The sequence below is a fragment of the Rhipicephalus microplus genome, chromosome 3 (assembly GCF_043290135.1).
Source record: "Rhipicephalus microplus isolate Deutch F79 chromosome 3, USDA_Rmic, whole genome shotgun sequence".
NCBI lineage: Eukaryota > Metazoa > Arthropoda > Arachnida > Ixodida > Ixodidae > Rhipicephalus > Rhipicephalus microplus.
The window spans coordinates 73,774,037-73,796,043 of NC_134702.1; the positions used below are offsets into that span (position 1 = coordinate 73,774,037).

General features: G+C 49.5%; 1 protein-coding gene across 1 annotated transcript; it reads left to right on the top strand.

Annotated features, from left to right (window-relative positions):
* The first annotated feature begins 900 nt into the window (after positions 1-900).
* On the top strand, positions 901-21,246 carry LOC119185337 (alkaline phosphatase, tissue-nonspecific isozyme). The gene is made up of 4 exons (XM_075887887.1): positions 901-1,098; positions 2,013-2,187; positions 4,057-4,188; positions 21,206-21,246. Exons 1-4 carry the CDS (start codon positions 901-903, stop codon positions 21,244-21,246), a joined length of 546 nt encoding a protein of 181 aa, XP_075744002.1.
* The last annotated feature ends 761 nt before the right edge of the window (positions 21,247-22,007 follow it).

Sequence of the window (22,007 nt, forward strand, 5' to 3'; positions counted from 1 at the left end):
CGCACAATGCGAAGCGTAACGAGTGGGTAGCCCAATCATCCAACACTTTGCAAAGGCTTGTTTTTGTTCAGCTATTAACTATGGCGCATACCTACTTCAGGCATCATTCCTCATCATCGTCAACCACTGCATGGACAATTGGCCAAGAATTCCTCGCAATAGTTCAGCAGATACCACGCTCTTCAAACGAATGACGAAAAATAGCTTACCGAACACCAGCCTACTACGCCAGAATTTTTTCATTATTAATGCCGTAGTTGGCATCAAGCAAGTTTGCTTGCAGCAGTTACCCAATGAGTTTTTAGAAAGGGCTCTGAAAGGCCACTCTTCCAGCTGTCGCTTTAACTGTGCTGCACCTTCCACGCCAGCCTGGCGTTTTTTGGTGACCTCTTACATCACGATGCTGTTATTTCAAGAATATATCTTTCGTGCCTCACACTGACAAGTTTCGAAAAACACATGAGCAGAACATGGTGATTTAAACACTGTCAATGTTCTCACTGTAAAACGAATACATTAAACACACGGACTCTCGGACATACACACACTTGCGCACATATGCCAAACAGCAAGCCCAGAGTAACATAACGTATATGATGCGTTGCATATACATTAGAAAACTTCAGTAACGACATGACATTGTGAAAAAACTGTGCCTGCAATGCCAATGCTAATGTAACTAATAATGTCTCTAGTCATCATGGAGACAAATTTTCACACCCGGGCAACATCTAAGTGAGCACATCATGATAGCTAGAACACATGACAAACACGGATCATCCTCGAGCTTTTTTTTGAGCAGCTTTAGGATGACCGTGGCCGGAGTCACCTGACACACACACACATTGCACCCAAATTATCGACGTTGGATCCGTTTTAACAATGTCACTGCTCCTAACAATGTCACTGCTCCGTTTTAACAATGTCACTGCGACGGGTCTTGTGACAACCACGCGGGTGACACACGCTACGCCTGCTGCCCTGTACGCCCACTCGGCGCATCGTGACTGGGAGATGGACACCAAAATACCCAAGCGCACTCGCTGCAAGGACATCGCCCGGCAGCTCGTAGAGGATGAACCTGGAAGGAACATGAACGTGAGGATTCGACGCGGCGAAATGCCGTTGATTGGTTTATTTTTTAATTCTACTTTTCTAACATTTTTTTGCTACAGTTGCGGAACACCTATGTTTTCTGCCTCTTTCTTTTCCCTTTCATACCTCTTTTTCTTTCCCGAAACCCATACCGGTCATTTGAGGGGTCTTCGTAAGGAGAAACAGTTACAAATCGGCACTTTTTCTAACACCCTTTCTTTATATATATACATAGAGAGTGCGATACGATGTCAGTGATGCAGGTGCGGTTGAGTGAAATGTGACGTTGCTGTTTTCACTCATTGTCACGGGAATGCTAAACCATGCACATTGAACGGCCCAACTTGGAATCTCGCAGAAACGCAGTGATCACGCTGTTTTCTTGGTACGCTGTCTGAATTTGTGTCACAGAATTGACGTGCTTCTGTGTTCTCATATAGCTCCAGCCACAGCCTTGGCAGATCATCTATAGGTGCCTTTCTAGGCAGAACCTAGGTGGCCACCACCAATGATCTCTTATCTGTGCGGTGTTAAGGCAGTGTTCTGTACGAAAATGAAATGGTGATGCTTCATATTTTCTCGGAAATATACGTTTTAGTTCACTGGCAGAGTATTATGCAATCTTCCCTTTGGAGTGTCATCGTTGTATTTACTCAAAGATATCCTGGCGGCACAGGCTCGTAATATAAGCGAGATTCGCTTAATGTTTGAGGCTTGGTACATATGTTTCTTTTTATACAGTCATTTTCGATCGCGCATTAACACATCCTTGTAAGAAAGCGCGCTTTTCGCACATTTGTTCAAATAAAGTCTGGTGCATGGAATTTCTGTATTCGACAGTAAATTAGGATATTGCTGAAGTTATTACTAATTAAATATTCGCAGAGAATGTGTTGACATGCATGCTTTCGGCTCAGGTTATTCTGGGCGGGGGTCTAGCGTACTTCAAAGACAAGCAGCGAGGCGGAGGCAAGCGCAGCGACGGCCTCGACCTGGTTGATCTCTGGAAAAAGGACAAGAAGAACCGAAAGTTCGTTGGATCTCGCGAGGAGCTGCTGGCCATCGACACCAACAAAACTGATTACCTACTCGGTGAGTTCTCCCTCAATAGGACTTTGACGGGGACTAGCAAATGCTGGATCGTTCTTTTGCTGCGTTGTACCGTTACACCTAGATAGAATGAAAATGTGTGTCTAGTCCATAGGTCGGCGAAAAATCGGGCACTCAAGAAATACATGCTGTGCTTACTTGGACTAAGACTGATCGACATTCTCATGAGCACTTTCTTGGGATCAGACTCATCAACAGTTTCTGCAACCGGACTCGTTAGAGGGCGTACACAAAGCTAAATATATCTGCATAAGCATGAGCGAGTCGACCAGTCAGTCTTCCGGCGTATAATTAGCTATTTCGACCATATATAGCAAATGCTCGTAAATGCGTCACATATTTAGTGTTCAGCGGAGGCACCTTTTTTTGTCGTATCTTCGAATACAAGTTATCAGTGGTTGAAATCTTGTAAGCACACTTTTATTGAGAGAGACTACTCACAGGAGGTATGTTTATCAATAATTTCCCGTGAAAGGGTTAGCTGGTGGGAGAAGAAGTCGGGACAACCGCCCTCTCCACCCGCGCCTTTTACCAATGTATATTGAGCTGGCGTAGGGACGCTAGTGGGTTGAAGTAGATGTGTGCGTAGACGTGAGTACAAACGTTAGCTTATACATGCTCACAGTGAACCTGAAATTCAATAGATGGAACCATAGGTCGGTGAAAAACGTGGCGCTCACTCAAGCTCACTCAAGGCACATATCTAGTGCTTAGGGCTTACTTTGGCTAAAACAATTCAGTTTTTCTCAGTCGGCCTCACTTGGACTTGCGCTCACGAACATATTACCCATCTGTATTCAGTAAAATTCACTATCGTGACTCAATCTGAGTCTTTGTGAGTCGATTCACGAGTAGATTTTCCGACCTACAGTCTATGGTTTTCAGTTTTTTTTCCTCTGGATGAACAGCACAGCGCAGCAAAATGTTCTATTTGCGCGACTGTGTACTTTTAACGTACTGTTTCAAGACGGTTTTACTAATTCTTAAAAATTGTTAATATGTGGTACCCTGAAGTTTAGTGGAAAATAATTAGCTGTAAGCACTTTTATTCGACTCTGTCAAGGAATGTTTCGGACGTAACGCAAAATATATTCCCGAGATGCACGTATATGTGGGTTCAGACTTCACGGAGTTCTAATGCTACAGGGTGCACTGGTAATACCGAGCATGAATAATGTGGAATGTACATAGGTTAAAGCTACACGAATGTTAACTTCAGATTATTCCATTACATGCAGCCGATTGTTCCCTGCGCATTACAGGTGGCATCACAATCAAGGAGGTAGCTAACAATTTGTTCAGGTGGGAGAGCCTAATCTTCCTTCATGTGCGTTCGTCCATGTGATTTTATGTGTACCTGTATGAGTTCGCATACAAACGAAAAAGAAAACATGGAAGGCGGTGTTTTTTGCAGTCATTCACCTCTCCTCCTCTGGCTACGCCAAAGTATTGCAGCACACTGCACCATAATGAAGCGTGTTCTAGAACAGCATGAAATGACCCTGCAGATTGTAGGGCGCCTTACGTGTCGAAGCTGTCTAGCTGAATATGCCGATGATGTCGCTTACTCCAGGTCCGCTAATGTTTGCGCGTGATGTAAGTAGAAAACGGTCTGTTAACAATTTCTTGATTGAAACACGTGTTCAATAGCTTTCAAAGGATTCTTCTATAGCGAAAGGGAGGAATTATTCCCGACTTAAATGTAGCCCTTTTCGTTCCTACGGTGACCGGAAAGTAGCACATAATGATTATCTGGCAATCAATTGACATTCGTTATGACGTTCTGTCCAGAGGAATGTGCTGGTACTTTGTCGACGGATTTATCGTGGACGTCACTGTGCTCTCGCGCAGGTCTTTTTTCGGGCGACCACATGTCGTACGAAGATTACCGCCAGGACAAGCAGCCGTCTGTGCTCGACATAATGGTCACGGCCATTGAAATACTGCAAAAGCGTGGAAACGGTTTCGCGCTCATGGTTGAAGGTAAGCAATGTTGTTTTCATCGAGACGCTTTCGTCTCTAAGTGAAAAAATCACCAGCACTTTTCATTATTTTATCGTACTGGTTTCCTTGTTAACGTTGCCATTTGGTGCGAAATATATCTGATTTGCAAATTACTTGTCATATAAGGATGAATACCGAAGCCACTGATTGATCCACAATTTTGCACGGAGGTGTATCCAATTCTCACAGATGGTATGTATTCAAAATTTCAAGGCATTAGGAAGAAGCGGAGGCTCATTGTTTATTTATTAGGTTCGCCCGTAGTAAAATATACGTAGATCGCGTAACGTCATTGTGCCAAAATTAATGCATGGCTGGGTTTGTTTATTGTCAATAATAATTGAAACATTCAATCAGATCTGAAATCAAGATGGTAGCAGATGGTTGGAAACACAATGTAGGATAAGCATAACGAACAGAGGAACTTCATTTCTTTTTTTTCGCCCCTTGTCTGTCTCTCTTACAGCTCCTTTTACCTCCGGGATGACAATCCTGGGCGTCGTCGCAACCTTGCTTTAAATAGGGCAAGGGCTACGCTTTTATGCTTCACAGATTTTTTTCTTTGCAGACTGTGATTACGAACAGTGACACGGGCGCCACCACTGGAGATGACCTTAAAACCAACCCTTTTAAAACTAACACGACAAGGATGCTAAGACGACTTTGACAAAGATAGGTCCTCCCATAGAAACGTCGGCCGACCTGTTGAACGCACTTTTGTACTGCTTATCCATGTTGAATCAGGAGTTTTATGTGTGGAAACGCAGACCCAATGATGAGGAACATCGCAGTGGGGAGACTGGGGAGTAATTTAACCACTTGCGGTTCTTCAATGTGCTTATGTTAAGGTATGCGATTGTGTAATCTAACACCCTTGTTTCCATCGACTACGAACCCACGGAGAAAGTGCCAGAAAGTTGATATGCGGTACCTCACGTTTTTTTAAAATATAGTGCGCAGATCTGGAGCAGATTCCCTCGTCGTGGCTTCGAGGCAATCAATTTAATGGGCCCTCTTTTTCCTCATCCATAATACATGTTGCACAGCTGAAATGGTGCCGTCATAAATTGATTGTAAATATCATTCCTAAATGCGTAATGTCTCGCTTTAGATTGCGCTGGGCTCAAGTTATGCCTGCGTATATATAGGGCTCGCGCTCTGTTAACGTCGTTTCCATCCTGTTGTAATAAAATACGGCATGAACGATTGAGACACTTAGAAGGAACTGGTTCTGCTATACACTGGTCGTTCAAATGCCAGAAGTGACGCTAGTCTGTGCGTAAGCCTACTTCGCTTTTCGATCATCTCATGCGGGGAGAATTTCAGTTGAATATAGACGAATCACATTTCTTCGTTCATTTTTCTGTCGTAAGTTTCCACGTATACGATTCTAGCAAACGCGTACGAAACCCGTACAGTGAATGGGACAGTCATCCATCTGGCGTTGACCTCTGGCGTTCGGCTATTGTTCACGTAGATGGAAAAACTGGTCATTCTTTCACATACCATGCAGCTTTTGGTGGTCAGCAGCTGCCTTTTGTTTGCAGTGCAGCGCAGCACGATCGCTCATCATAGCACAGCAATAGCAGATAATCTTGCGGTAATTACCCCGGAAGCCGCTTCCTTGCCCGCTGGCAAGGCATATGCGGTCTCGGCGCATGCGCTGCCGACTAATACCTGCCTGGTTGAAACGGAAACCAAAGCCGTGTTCTCCCAAACGCTGCTGACGCTCTCGAGGGGGGGATGAACAACAAGAGAGAAGGCAGGGAGGTTAACCAGGAACATGCCCGGTTTGCTACCCTACGCTGGTGGAATGGGAAAGGGGCATAAAGATGAGAGAGAGGGGAAAGAAAAGAGAAGAGACGCTCTCGAAATACGTATGAAAGCTGTGGGTTACATCTGTGCCTGCGGATGTTTTACTTTCTTGAGGTGTACTTGACGAATGCATTACAACAGTGGCCGCTGTGTGTGTTGGCGTCTTCTGACAGCGCCCTGGTCTCCATCATGTAAAGGCTCATCACTTGGTAGAAGCAGGCAAGATAGAAAAAAAGTGAATAGATGGGGCAGGGACACAGCTTGGTTCTTTTCTATTTTTTCGTTTGTACTTTGTGTAGCATGATGATCTTTTTTTAGACTACTTTGTCTATTAAGTAGTAGTAGTAGTAGTAGTAGTAGTAGTAGTAGAAAAACTTGATTAAGTGCATAATGCAGACAGGCTTGAACTGCAGTTTTGTCTATCAAAAAAACTACCAGGGTCTTCTTCACACAGTTAAGACTAACGAAAGCCCCACAGTGTTCGTCTATTGTCTAAGGTCGGCTGCTGACCCGCATGTCGCGTGATCGAATCCCGGCTGCGGTGACTGCATTATCGATGGAGGGAAAACGCCGAAACGCTGCAGGTCCGTGTGCTCAGATTCTAGTACGAGTTAACAAACTTCAAGGGTCGAAATTTTCGGAGCCCTCCACTACGGCGTCTCTCATATTCATATGGCGATTTTATGACAATAAACCCCACATATCGATCAGTCAAGACCAAAAGAAAGGCGAAATACATCTCTTACTTCGCAGTGAATATACGTTCCTGCCCAGCAAACCACCGAAAGGTTTCTGTACCTAACATGCGGTTTTTTTTTTGCCTTCAAGATCAGTGACACTTCACCTATATAGTGATTCACTGCCCCCATTTTCGACCAACCGTGGATGAAGCTACAATATCGTGCAGTGACATCAGGTGACGTCCTTCCACTTGACGTCATTACGATGTCAGAATGGCAGCACAAAGTTTTAGCGCTCTATGGCATTATGTTGATGCCATGTGGTGACGTCATCATGCCACGACTGTTTTTTTTTTTTTGCATCGCTCGTGTAGACACCGACGCAACACGCCGACTCAACATGCTGATCAGTTTTCATGATTAATGAAGGAACTAAGGCTCTCGCCTTAGAAACATATTTACTTTAGATTGTGAAGTGTATTTCTCTGATGAAATCTCATTCGGAGGGAGGTATACACTCTAATTGTATGATACCACTGTCAGTGCGTTAGCAGAGATGTATACGTTACAGAAAAAAAAAGGCAGATCCCACTTACTGTGGGAATCGATGATATGCGAAGCACGAATGAGCAATGTTGTTATGTCACTTTAAGATCACCACAACATTATGAGGTGGAGACAAATGATGCCGTACTTGACTTCCACGTAATGATTATTATGTTTGGATGTGTCGTTTACCTTCGCCATCTATTCAAGTCACGTGATACCAAATTTAGTATATGAGGAGCTAGCGTAACGGCTGCGAGCACGCTATGAGCATGGTATGTTGTCATGTTCTTACATGACAAACCTGTCAGGATTATCAGGTCTGCACCAGTCATATATTTCGTCATCCATTGACGTCACGTAAGATCGAATAGGTGACCGGTAAAATAGGCAATCGCAGGAAACTGTGGGATACGACTGCTTCCGGTTCGACGCACCACACGGGTCAGCCGTGCCACGCGTGCATTTTCGTACTGCTTCGTTGAAAAAAGCACCTCGCCGTGCAATGTCAATGCTTTAGAAGTAGTTTTTTTCTTTTTTTGCCACCCGTAATTGTGACGATGACGAGCTACGAAAGCCATGAATGGTCCAGAAACTTTTTTGTCGCACTAATATGATGTGCAATGCTTTTATGCATCTCGGGGGTGCTGTCAGTTTGGCTAGCAGATCAGTCGACACGCAAAACAAATTTCCTTGTATGATATGGTACTGCAGATAAAAAGTCACAATTTTAAAAATCTCAGGGGACAAGGAGGACATTAGCAGTGTGCTAAGAGTTCATTTCGGGATCGCTGTTATGGCCGAGCTCGTCAGTCGATCGGCATGAAGCGCGACACTTATTGAGTGCGTTGAGATATTTTTTTCTAGCCTTCAGCGTGCTTTAAGATGCATTTCTTAGTCGAAGCCGGATGCTTATATGAACGCTGATCTTAGTCAAGCCGCACGGCATGGCGGCACATCAACAATACAGTCAGACATAGATGGCGCCGAATAATCAAAACCCTGCGCTTGTTTAACGCTCGTCTTCCTTTGGGTGCCGTCCTGGCGCACAGTTTGACCAAGATAAACGCAAATGGACTCGTCCAGCGCTTCGTGTAAACTTACTCTTGAGTGAAGCTTTCACGTTTTTTTGTCATGTGTATGGGTGCAATGGCCGGCGTTCATCTCGTATGGCAGGTAGATTTCACCCGCGCGTTCTCATAATATTTTTGGTAGGCGCGCATGGGTGACAATTTATTTCTCTATAATATTAGTAGCAAATTCATGCGTAAGCTTTTTTTTAGTGTGCAATACACACGTACCGGTGATAAAATGGTTTTCGCACACTCTGGCTTCAACGTTCCGTACTCACAGGCTACCTGTCGCTGCGGCTCTCTTCACAGCCGCAGCCCACACCATTTTCTTTTCTTCGTTCCAAGGGAATGATACCTGGGTTTGCCTTTCACGCTCGTAGCAGCCAACGGCGGAACAACCGACCATAGTTTGTCAGGACGTAGATAAACGGGCATTAAGAAGTTTGCGGGTATAAATTGGCAGCAGCAAGCAGAGGACTGGGTTAACTCGCGGAACATGGGAGAGGCCTTTGTCCTGCAGTGGACGTAGTCAGGCTGATGATGATGATGATGATATAAACGGGCGACTGCGCGCGCGAATCCCGAATAATCTTAGGCTTGCGGCGAAGTGGTTCGCCGTCTCTTCTCGAACCGGAAGCCTGGGGCAGACGGTGCATCCCACAATCGCTCGCTCTTTTACTGGTCACCTATTCAGTGTATGTGGAGCGAGCGAACCGGCCCCGAGGGCATCATGAAGGGCCCAATATACTCAAATGTAGCGTTGACACACGCGGACGCTGGTCACAGCAACGCCACTTAAGCAAAACGCGAGTACTCTATAGTCTGACGCCAGGTGTGACTGCAGCGTCCGTCGGCGCGGGCTGACGGCTACCGGCGCTAAATGCGTCATACTGCATTTCACACCGATGCGTTAACTAGACAACACTGCGGCTTCCTTTTTAAGTGTGAATACACTTTATAAGCGACCCCAAACCATCCACCGCCGTCGGCGGCGTCCGCAGTCTTCTCTCTACCTTTAAAAGAAAGAGGACTTGGCGGGCCGCAGCGCGACGCTCTACCGAATAAGCCACGGACGCGACGCTGATATCGGTGTCAGTAACACGCCTTATACCCCCTCCCCCTTCACTCACTCCTCCGCTCTCCTCGCTCACTGCAGCTGCGCGCGCACCACTCTCTCGCGCGCGCCCGCCTTCTCTCTCAGTCTCCCGTCGAGAGCGGATCGTGCGATGGATGTCCCGGAGGCAACGCTACCATCAACAACAAATGCAGTACAACCGAATGCCAGCACAGCACTCGTCGTTGGAGGTGACGGTACCGCGGTGGTTTCGCCGACGTTGGAAGACAAGGCGGCGCTGCGAAGGGCTCGTGAGACCGAACGTAAGCGGGCGAAGCGTGCAGCGGATGCCGAACTGCGCGCTCGCGAGGCCGAGGACAAGCGGGCGAAGCGTGCAGCGGATGGTGAACTGCGCGCTCGCGAGGCCGAGATGAAGCGTCAGCATCGAGCCGCGAACGCGGCCCAAGAAGCGGAACGACAACGCAAGCGTCAGGTGGAAAAGGGCGATGAAGGCCGGCGTCAAGACGCCGCTCACAATCGTCAACGGCGAGTGGGCGTTCCCGAAGCCGTTCCAGCCAGTGAACGTGCCGCGCGGGAGAGGGTGCGAGCCCTGGACTTTGCTCGTCTGGACGCGTCGTGAAGTGTAAATAAATAATACTTCGTATATAATGTATCTGTGTACAAATGCTTCATGACAAACAACACTTAAATTCATTGTTTACCTTAATCATCATCATCAGTAATAAAACTCCCAAGCATTTCCCCGACGGTGAACATGGTTAAGTGCGAATGCTCGGGGAGATGCTATGAGGGGGAGTAAAGTTAAAATCCGTTGGCATTCGCCAGTGAGTTAACGTAAACTCCTTCGTGTGATCAAATTGCGATTCCGAGGAACCATTACACCATAAAGGCACCATAATGTGTATAATAAATATATTAGTGCGAATTAATAAATACCCCTCATAGCATCACCCCGTGCATTCGCACTTAACCATGTTCACCCTCGGGGAAATGCTTGGGAATTTTTTTCGCCACGGAAGGCTGCCGGGCGCGCTGAAACGCGCATGCGTCAAAGCAACGCTGCGCGGCGCGCTGCTGCGAGTATATGGCAGAACCGGCGCCTGGCGTAGCAACGCCGGCATGACGCGACGAAACGAACGCCGGCGAGCATGCACACCGCGTGACGTCGAAATGTATCTGTGCCTTCACTGTGGTATGTAGTCATGTTCTCAAATCACACGCATGTCATGATTATCATGTTTGCACCAGTCACATACATTCGTCATCCACTGGTGTCACGTAATAACAAATTTGGCATACGTGAAGCTAGCGAAACGGACGCAAGCGCATCGTAAGTGTGGCATGTTGTCATGTTGTTACATCATACGCATGTCGTAATTATCATGTTTGGATGTGTGATTTACCTATGTCATCCATTCACGTCACGTAATACCTAGTTCGATACATGTTGTTATGCCTGCGAGTCCACATCGAACGTCCACGCCTCTGAAAAAGGCAATCTGTGTCAAGGCCAGCCCGCGAGCCCGGATGACGCGGACAACTCAACGGCGTCATCACGCGGCGGTGCCTTTCTGCCGCGCATGCACAGTGAGTCACCTCAGCCTGCGAGCCCGTCGAAGCAATCGGCGACTCCCTGTCTGGCGAGTCTGACGCAATGCGGGGGAGGGGGGGCGCTTCGAGCGCTCGATGGTGACGGACGCACTCCACATCACCTCCATAGGTTTTCTGCTATTTCTGCGGACATCCACCTTGGTACCCCTGAAACTTGGGTTTATCGTCACCGCCAAGTTCTCCGCTTCGCCTAGACAACACCTTCGTCCAGGTGGGTCCGGTTTCGAGAACTTGAGGGACATCCTTCAATCCCGGCTACAACGCCGCCTCGCTAAGGGCTCTCAGCCCGGTGATGGCGGCCGCTAACGTGGTTACGGGCTATAATCCTACCAAAAGCCAAGTGCTGTCCATGGAGATTTCATCCTCCGTAAACACTATGCCATTAGAAGATGAATACCTCGACAACATGGTGAGACTGTCAACGCAAGCAAGCGAAATCGAAGTCTGCGTCTCAACAACAACGAGACGCCACAGCGGGCCACCATTCCCCAGCCTTGCAAGGAATGCCGGTGCGCCATCCCTCCGGTGCTGTGCCTACTGCTGCTCCGTCCTCGCAGCCAGCGAAGCAACGCAAGTGGCGTCCGCGTCAAACTGCTCGCCTCTCTCGCGACGACTACATCATAGTGGTGAAACCTCGCGTTCCCTGCGAGCTACGCACATTCGTCCCGGCCGATCGCGCGGGCGACGCCATCCGCAGCTACCTCGGCAACCAGACTACCACGAATATTCAAGTGTGGCCGATCTGGGAACAAAACATCTTGGTCTGTAGCACCACGATTTTGCCTATGGCACAGCGACTCCTCGGGGACTTCCAGCTGCAAGTGGGGGATCAGCAGCTGCCCGTTCGGGGCCACGCCAAGGCACCAGGGAATACATGCAAGGGCGTCATCAACATAAACCCTGCTGAAAGCCCGGAGAAGATAAAGTCAGAACTGCATTGGCCTCGAGGTACTATCCTCGCGGCCCGCAAACTCGGAGATTCCGTGGCAGCGGTGGTGACTTTCGAGGGCACGAAGTTACCCCGCTTCCTCTTCTACCACTGCGTGGCGACGTATATCTGCGCCTACAAGAAAACGGTCCCTGTTTGCACCAAGTGCGGTACCATCGGTCATTGACCACCTCAGTGTTCTCACCGCGCTCCAACCCAGTGTGCCAAATGTGGAACCCCCGCACCTGCAGGTCTCAATACCCACGACTGCCACCCCAAGTGCCTCCTCTGCCACGACGCCCATGAGACTGGGACCAGTGGCTGCACGTCAAAATATCGAAAATATCGGAAACGCAAGCAGCCCTTAACATCTCCTCGAGGGACCACCTCATGTTCGTCACAGCCAGACAGCGGCACCAACCTGCGTCATTCGGCTCCACCACTCCACGCCGACACTCAAGCATTCCCACCGCTCGAAGCACCAGCGGTGGTACCTCAGGTGAGCAGTTGGGCAGGGAAAGCTGCTTCTAAGCCTCTCTCACCCCCTTCTGTCGATCCTCCTTCTCCCGAACTTGCGGCCCTTCGCCAGCAAGTTGAGGCACTTCAAAAGCAAAATTCTCTTTTAACTAAACAACTCGAACTCTTAAATAAGCGACTTCAACCCCAACAACAGTGTACTGCAAGGCCATCCGGTATTGCCTCCTCTGTCCAGGCGGCTACGCCAGCTACGTCCAAGCTTAGTTCTCGTGCTAGGTCCACTCCCATTAAGCCGCCGGTTCAAGCAGCCATGTGTACTCCAGCACTCGGAACCGGTGCCGCATCTACTCCAGAAGCTCTTGAGGCTCCTGGGGCACCTCAGGTTCTCTTGCCCGCTAACCAAACTCTCCCTAGCGCAGAGCGCGCCCCACGCATAGAGGAACGCCTCACGCGCGTCGAAGCTTCGATTAATCACCTCCTCACCAGCTTCTCGGTCCAACGCATAGTAGTAGAGGATAACCAGGCTATTCAAGCCTGGGCAGTCACCCAGTTTCAACCCAAGGCATCGCGTTCCCGCTCCTGCTCGGTGAGCAGTGAGGGTACAGCTCCACGGCGTCGTCGTAAGGTGGCTACCACCACCCCGCCGTCGGACAATCCGGCCTCCGTGCCCCTCCCTGCCTCTGAGGACTCCGAGCGGGACATGGAGGACCAAATATAAAACCTAAGACAGTCACGATGGCTACCAATCGTACATCCCGTTCAAATATTGCGTCTAAATTCGAGATCATACTGTGGAACCCTGGAGGCTTCGGGAACAGGCGAAAGCGTTCACATCTTTCCCTTTTCCTCAGCTCACTTGGCTCTCAGCCGGCCGTCTTGGCGCTCCAAGAATCTGGCCCTGCTCCATCCCTTTCTGGATACTGCTACTATGTAGGCGGCACCACCACATGCCTCCTCGTGCATAAAGCTTACACGGCGATACAGATTGACCTCGATCTGGATCTTCCTTACGACTACTGCATGATATCAGTGCTGTCTCAGTGAAGGGGCGAACCATCAACACATATCTTAAACGTGTACTGTGCCCCTCGCCTTGCGGGGGCTTCATTTGCGCATCTCTTCCATCGGGCGCTGCGTATAGCCGCCCGACAACCACTGGTGATTGTCGGGGACTTTAATGCCCCCAGCCCTCACTGGGATTACCACTATGAGACGGCCCGGGGCAGAGAGCTGAAGGAGCTCATTTCCTCGCTGAGCCTGACGCTTCTTACCGATCCGCCACAACCCACACGTTCCGGCAACTCGGTCACGCGAGACACATGCCCCGACCTCTCCCTCACCCGTCACATCCGCGATGCCACATAGGAAAATTTATGCGAAACCCTAGGCAGCGATCTCTTTTTACTCCGCATTTCGTTCACACCGCGGCAGAAAATGCGCCAACACTGGGCCAAGCCCGTCTCACCGATTGGACTCAGTTCAGATTGCAACCATTTCCCGCCGTCCTCTCTTCGACCGAATATGCAGCGTGGGCATCATACGCCCTCCATATGAAACAAATGAATACTCGCACCCTTGCAACCTCTAATTTGACTCCTGCAATCGATCCACATCTCCTACATCTTTGGCACGCTCGCCGCGGGCTCGTAAGGCGCTGGAAACGCAACAAACTTAATCGGAAACTTCGCGCTCGCATTGAGGCACTCACTGCAGAAGCGGCCGAATACTCTGCACAACTTTCCGATGCTAACTGGGCAGACACCTGTTCGAAGGCTGCAAACCAGATGAGCTCTAAGAGTAAGTGGCGACTCTTTAGAAGGCTTCTCGATCCCTCCACCACCAGGGGAGAAACGCTACGCCAGCTCCACCGTGCTCTGCATGCCTTTCAGGGCACTACGGATGAACTCGCGCGACAACTTTGTGACCACTACATCTGCCGCACAATTGATCCCGCAGGCCCAGCATATACGTATTCCGGCGCCCCTAACACCGACCTCGACGCCTCATACACGCTTTCCGATTAACGATTTGCACCCACGAAAATGCGACGGGGCACGGCCTCTGGACGCGACGGAATCACAGTATCGCTCCTGGCGAATCTTCCTGACCAAGCACACCTCTCGCTACTCCACCTTATAAATTCGATATGGGACGGCTCTCCACTTCCAACGGAATGGACCACATCGGTCGTGACATTCTTACCCAAATCGGCAAAGTCCGTTAGTATTCAGGCACTGAGACCCATCTCACGTCTTGCGCAGGCAAACTCATGGAAACCATGGTTCGCGAACACCTTTCCGCCTACTTGGAGGCCAGGAGGACCTTTGACGACACAATGTTTTGGCTTTCGCCTGCATCTGTCGGCGCAGGACGTTCCGCTCCAGCTTCAACACTATATCATAGAGCCGACTACTATGCGCCATAACGATAAAGCCGTGCTCGCTCTCGATCTCCGCGGGGCGTTCGACAACGTCAAACGCAGCACTATACTCACTAACTTATCTACCACAAACTGCGGGCAGAAGACTTTCAACTACATTCGCGCCTTTCTATCACATCGCACCGCCTTCATTCGCCTTAATTCTACCGAACACGGCGCGTACTTATTAGGCACGCGGGGTACGCCTCAAGGGGCAGTCGTGTCTCCTCTGCTTTTTAACCTGGCGATGATGAACCTCCCCTTTTTTCTAAGCGAGGTCGAGGGAATACAACACGCACTATATGCGGACGATATCCCAATCTGGACAAACACCGGCTCCTTAGCGCAAATCGAAGAACGCCTGCAAAAGGCTGCCCTTCTGGTGGACACCTACGCTGGTTCATGCGGCCTGGAGTGCTCTCCAGCTAAATCGGCTCTTCTTTCAGTCTCTCCGCTACCGCTGCCTCAAATTTTTCTTCCGTCCGGGCCCGTCCCGTGAGTGCAAAATATTCGGGTTCTTGGCCTTCACCTCACAACGTCCTTGGATCCAAAGGGCACAATAGCAGGCCTCAGACGCACCAGCGAAGAGGTGAGCCGGATAATACGGCGAGTTTCTACCAAACGCGGCGGCCTCCGCGGGTCTCAGTCCCTCCGATTGGCCCACGCGTTTTTGACCAGTCGCGTCCTCTACGCCTTGCCTTACCTTCGCCTGCGTCGTCGACACGAGCACCAGCTGGACGTCCTTCTTCGTTCAGTATACAAACGCGCTCTGGACCTACCTATTGCAACTTTCGACAGCCGATTCGCGGCTCTGGGGGTATACAACACCTTTGCAGAGATGCGCGAAGCTCATCGCGTTAACCAAATCAATCGACTGTCGCAGACGCCTTTAGGGCGCCGTCTTCTACACAGACTTGGCCTTAACCCGATATCTGACCAAGACCCTCTGCAGCTGGTACCAAAGCTCTGGCGTCAAAAGCTATGGGTGGAACCTCTTCCCCGTAATATGAACCCCGACCTGCATCCTGGCCGTAGACTAGCACGCGCCGCGGCCCTTCATACGCGGCACTCCGATCGTCCTGGTGTTTTCTACGTAGACGTTTCGGGTCCCTCCCCCTCGGGTAACTTCACGTCTGCCGTGATTACAGAGGGCAAACACGTCGATGGCCTCTCCTTTCGAGCAGACACAGTAACGCACGCTGAAAAGGTTGCCATAGCTTTGGCCGCCTCTCACCCTGCCTCACGCACCATCCTGACGGACTCGCGCTCGGCCTGTTCTCAGTACCTTCAGGGTTCCATTGCCCCGCTGGCGGCTAGCCTACTGCAGGCAGCCTCTTGGCGCTTTAACCCTCATCCCATTCGTATTGCCTGGACCCCAGGCCACTCGGGCCTGCCCGGCAACGAGGCGGCAAACGCCGCTGCCCGCGCTTCTCCTGTCCGGGACGTTGCCCCTCCATGTCCCGAGACGGAATCTGGCAGTTCCAACCTGACGCGCTTTCGCGAAATTTAGGCTTATTACCGGGTTTCGCGCCGCCTCTACCCGGACCCCGCACGTGGTTTGGAGAAAGCGGACGAACGACTGCTACGCCGCCTATACAGACGAACACCTTTATCAGTCCGGCGGTCGCCAGGCACTTTTTTGCCGGAAATCAATGGCACCTGCTCGACCTGTCATGTCCTCGCCGACAAATATCACGTCGTAGCATCGTGCCCAGTTAATCCCGTCCCTTTCTCATCACCTTTTTCTATCCCAACTAGAGAGGCTTGGGAGGAGCATTTGCTCGGCTGCTCTACCTTGGCTGCACAACGCTCCTTGGTGGAGCACGCACGGGCAGCTTCCAGCTCCACTGGCGTCCCGGAATAGGGTCTTGCCACTCTAGCACGCCGATGGGCCACGTCGGCACTCTCTAGTAGACTTTTTTTGAAATAAATGTTTTTTACCACCACCACCACCACGCAATGCGTGGCGACGTCACTCGTCCTTGGATGCAGCCACGTGCAGCGGCTCCCTATTTGATGAGAATGACGTGGCTTAGCGGCGACCCCATTGGAGGATTCTAACCTGACGACCAGTGGCGCTTCTGGTAGGACTATTGGTTACTCAAAGAATCCACCCGGTGCATATAAAAAAGCCCTGCGGCGCGGCGCGAGTAGTAGACCTATGTGTCAGAGAAGGGAGCTCGGCTCTTCGTGTCGCTAAACTGTAGACCCCAGTGCCGAATTTGTAACGCCTCTGTGTATATGCTGTACATACCTAACCATACCTTGTTTAACTCACCGTCGTCTCGTCCGCTCGTCCATCACCTCTGCGCAGAAGCAGTCGCGAGCTGAGAAACCTACGCTACCAAGCGGCTGGTGACCTTCCCGGCAGAGTTTGAAGCAGTGGCGCCTTCGGGACCGTTTGACGTCGCCGTCTTTGGTAACAGTCGTGGCAGCGGCGAGATTCGTGGCGCCCTTCGTAACGTCGTCGGAGGTGCGCTTCATAACAACGTGAAGCTAGCGAAACAGCCGCTAGCGCATCATAAGCGCAGCATGTAGTGATGTCGGAACATGACACACAACTCATGTTTATCATGTTTTCACAAATATCATACCTTTGTCATTTATTCACGTCCCGTAATACCAAGTTTGGTATAAGTGAAGCTAGCGAAACGGCCGCTAGTGCATCATGAACATGGCATGTAGTCATGTTGTTTCATGACACGCATTTCATGATTATCATGTTTGTTCCAGTCATAAACCTTCTTCAATCATTCACGTACTGTAATACAAAATTTGGTATATGTGACGCTAGTGAAATGGCCACGTGCACATCATGAGCTTGGCATGTAGTCATGCTGTTACATGACATGCATGTCATGATTTCTACGTTAGGGCTGTCACTTGTGTTCGCCATGCAGTCATGTCATACCATGCCAATTTCGCTACATGTCATATGAAGGAAACCACCGCAAGAGCAGCAAGATCTTGAAATATAAATCATGACATATTTGTCATGATTTTCATGTTACGTACTTCATACAGTCATGTTATGCCATCCTAAATTTGGTATCGACACCATAATCGAAACGGCCTGGAGAGCTAAAAGTCGTAGACGGCTAGATGGATAGATACGCTCAAAGTCGCCGAAGTTCGCTAAGGAATGCTTCGCAGTGGGTAGCGATTTAGAGTATGCAACTCGACTATGGAAGAGAACACAGCCAGCCCACCGACCTCACACTTGATGAGGCCCTGTTATCAATGATTACGCCGTGAACACACGACGACGGGGAGGGGGGGGGGTTAGAAAAACGAGGTAACGATTTAGAGCACAGGGTACTCTACTATGGGAGAGCTTAAAGCCGTCCCGTCGGCTTGCATATCCGGCGAATGATGAATTGCTCAGTAGTAGGAATGACTCAATGTGTTTTGCTGGCGCTCCTCTTCTTTTTCGGCCCGCTTCGTGGCGCAAGGGCAGTGTTTCCCAACACGACTATTTATCAATCTCTATACGTGAAATATCAGTTACGGACTATTTTTTTATGTTTTGCTATGCAGCCACCCACATGTTCTTATATATATATCGGTCGTGGCACTTCTGCAGGACCAATTGATATTATTTTTTTCTATGCGTTTTAAAAGCGAAGGTCTAAGTCGTGGGAGCTTCTTTCCTCCGTACGTATAGGCATGCGCGCACTTTCTTACGGCTTGCACTTCGATTCTAGTTCCCACCTTTCACCACCGCTAGATCGTGGCACTGCAACCCACCCTTCGCTAAACCTTGGTAATACCAAGGAAGCTAAAAAATAGCAGCATATTCACGGAGTGAATGATGAATAGTGGGGCGATGCATCCGACCGTCCATTCGTTCTTGCTTACGTCCAACCATGCATGCGTCTGTATGGCCGCCCGTGCGTCCATCTGCCTGTCCGTGCGTGCGTCTTTTCATGCGTCCGCACGTTCATCTGTGCGTCCATCCCTGCTTTCGTCCATGCATCCGCTCCTGCGTCCGTCCAAGCGTCCATCCGTCTGTGCAGCCATCCGTGCGTCCGTCCATGCATCTGTCTGCGTGTTCGTTCGCCCACCTATTCAACACTCCATGTACCACTATCTCGCATCTTTTCATCATATATTCCTCATTAGAAGCACCGCCATCCAGCACACATTCCAAGGACCGACTGATTGGAGGCACATACACTTTCTTACGGCTTGCGCTTCGTGTCTACTTCCCACCTTTCGCCACCTCGAGTTCATGGTATATACTAGTCCTCTGTATCCATGGCACTGCAGCCCAACGCTCACTAAATCTTTCTAAAACCTAGGAGGTTACGCTCAGCGAGTATAACATAGCAACCCTTTCTTGTCTTCTGTTCGTTGTTGAACAATAAAAAAAATTGATAGCATATTCACGGAGTGAATGACGCAGAATGTGGCGAAGCATTCGTCCGTCCATTCGTTCTTGCTTCTGTCCGTCTATGCGTCCGTCTGTATGACCGTCCATGCGTCCATCCGCCCGTTCGTGCGTGCGTGCGTGCGTGAGTGCGTATGTTCGTGCGTCCGTCCCTGTGTTCGTCCCCCCGCCGTGGTGGTCTAGTGGGTAAGGTACTCGGCTGCTGACTCGTAGGTCGCGGGTTCGATTCTCGGCTGCAGCGGCTGCATTTACGATGGAGGCGGAAATGTTGTAGGCCCGTGTGCTCAGATTTTGGTGCACGTTAAAGAACCCGAGGTGGTCGAAATTTCCGGAGCCCTCCACTACGGCGTCTCTCATAATCATATGGTGGTTTTGGGACGTTAAACCCCACGTATCAATCATCACTCTATGCGTTCGTCCATGCATCCACCCCTGCATCCGTTCATGCGTCCATCCATGCACCTGTCTGTGTGTCCGTTAGTCCATCTATTCAACACTCCAAGTACCACCATCTCGCATCTTTTCATCATATATTCCCTAATAGAAGCACCGCCATCCAGCGGACATTCCAAGGACTAAACGAGAGGTGGCACACGCACACTTTCTCACGGCTTGCGCTTCGGGTATACTTCCCACCTTTAACCACCTCGAGTTCATGGTATTGACTTGTTCACAGTACTGATGGCACTGCTGCCCAACGCTCGCTAAACCTTTGCAAAACCAAGGAGGTTACGCCCAGCGAGTATAACGTAGCAACCTTTTCTGCAGATAGTGCTCAATGTACATGCCAATCACTGCTAATGGGGATCGCAGCGTGCGCGTTAACTAAATGTCGAATTTTCTTGTCTCTCATTCCCTTTTATTGCAGCCATTGGCATGTACATTGAGCACTATCTTTCATTGTTCAACAACACACAGAAGAAATGAAATCTCTCATTGGCACCACCTTGAAGGTCAAAATGTTATACTAGTTACGCACTATTACAACGGCTATGAGGGATGAACGGGTGCCGCTATAAGGAGCTTCGCCCCTAAAAAAAAGAAGAAATTGCCCAGCGTGTTTGACGTGACAACCTTTTCTTGTCAGAGTCCTCGAAGGGCATTCTTCTGTTACTAGTTTTCTTAAGTCAACCTCAAATTGAAACGAAATTTTGTTGAAGATTATGTCACCGACACTCGTCTCTGTGGATTATTTCATCAGAAACAAGTACCCTTTTATGATTAACGTGCGCGTGTTTTCTCCTTGATTCAAATGCAAACACGTGTGGCTGGTCAGAAGCGGGACGTCGACTGAGGCCTGCGCTTAGTGACTATAGTTTCCTCCTGTATATACCACCGCTAGGTCATAGCACTGCATTCCGACCCTCGCCAGCAAAGAACTGTGAATAATCTGCCCTATTGTTTTCACTTTGGGGGCGCAGGCCGCGGGCTGCTCCTCTAACCCGGCCGTGCGTAGCTACCTCTAGCTTATGACTTGCTAAACAGATGGCGTAGTTTGTATATGGTCTTGGGAATATTGGGAATAATACAACTAGATATATAACCAGATATAACTATAACTAGAACAGTGAGTCTGTCCATGAATCCATGCTTCTGTCCGTCCATTCGTTCTTGCTTCCGTCCATGCGTCAGTCCGTGCGTCCGCACCTCTGTCCACCCCTCCGTCCGGACGCACGATCGGATAGACACTGTTGTGCTGCTGCTAATCGCCACCAGCAATCGTCGTTCTACGTCAAGCGACCTTCCAAAGTGGCGTCAACACATTTGTGGTACGTCGAATTCTGCAGAGCCGTCGGCTCGCTCGCTAGAAACTCTTTAGACACGCCTGACCGATGGACTGCCGGAAGGGGCGATTGCAGTCTAACCTGTTGCCTTCTCTTCGTTGCTTGCATCATCAAGGTACACCGGGCAATGAGCCGAGCGTCTGGGCTCGTTATACGAGAATGTTTCCCACGTTCCTTGGTGCATTCTTGTCTTCGCAGCCTGCCCGGAAGACACCATACCGGAAGCTAGCAGCTTTTAATGAGTCAACCTTGAACCTTGACCTGATGGATGCCAGTTGTGCCTTGATGTATCAATGCCTCCTTGAAGGAAGAGGACACAGTATACACAGTAGGCCCGCATCTGAAGCTACATAACAGGGTCGTTTAATCGAAGCTTAGTGCATCGTAAGCTTGCACCTCCGACAAGTATCATGCCGATATATGAGGACCGACCATGGCTACAGTGAAAGAATCGGGCTTCAGCGATGCGATCTATATGGTCGATGCGATTCTTGAGACGCGCCAAAAAACAATCTACATCTGCAGATCCCACCGCGACCCGCCCTAGCGGTTATGTTCTCGAATGCCCCTGAAGGTCACGACATTGAATACCGTTTGCTGCGGCCTCATTGGAGGTGAAATGATTGTTGTATAGCTAAAGAAGTGCACGTTAAAAAACAACAGATGGTCGAAATTTGCGGAGCTCGCAAACCTTTCTTATAAACGTTTATATACAAAATTTATGGACGAAAATCTTAAACAGGTATATTATTTATGATATTGCCGCAAACCATGCATTGGGTTTGTTTATTTGTGTTTTGTTTTTTCGGCCTGGCTGCGCCGACCTGTGCTATCGCCGTTTTCACAGCGTTTCGAACAAACGCTATCGAACAACGCTTCAGGCGTTGTTCTATAGAAACAACGCTTCAAGCGTTTTTTGATAGAGGCGCTGTTCTAACGAACAGCGTTTTTAACAAACGCTATCACGGCGTTCTTGAACTCGCACCGAGGGATACAAATT

Coding starts and splice junctions, on each gene's coding strand:
- LOC119185337 (XM_075887887.1), top strand. CDS start 901: ATGTCACTGCTCCGTTTTAACAATGTCACTGCGACGGGTCTTGTGACA. Junction 1,099..2,012: donor AACCTGGAAGGAACATGAAC/GTGAGGATTCGA, acceptor CTTTCGGCTCAG/GTTATTCTGGGCGGGGGTCT. Junction 2,188..4,056: donor CAAAACTGATTACCTACTCG/GTGAGTTCTCCC, acceptor GCTCTCGCGCAG/GTCTTTTTTCGGGCGACCAC.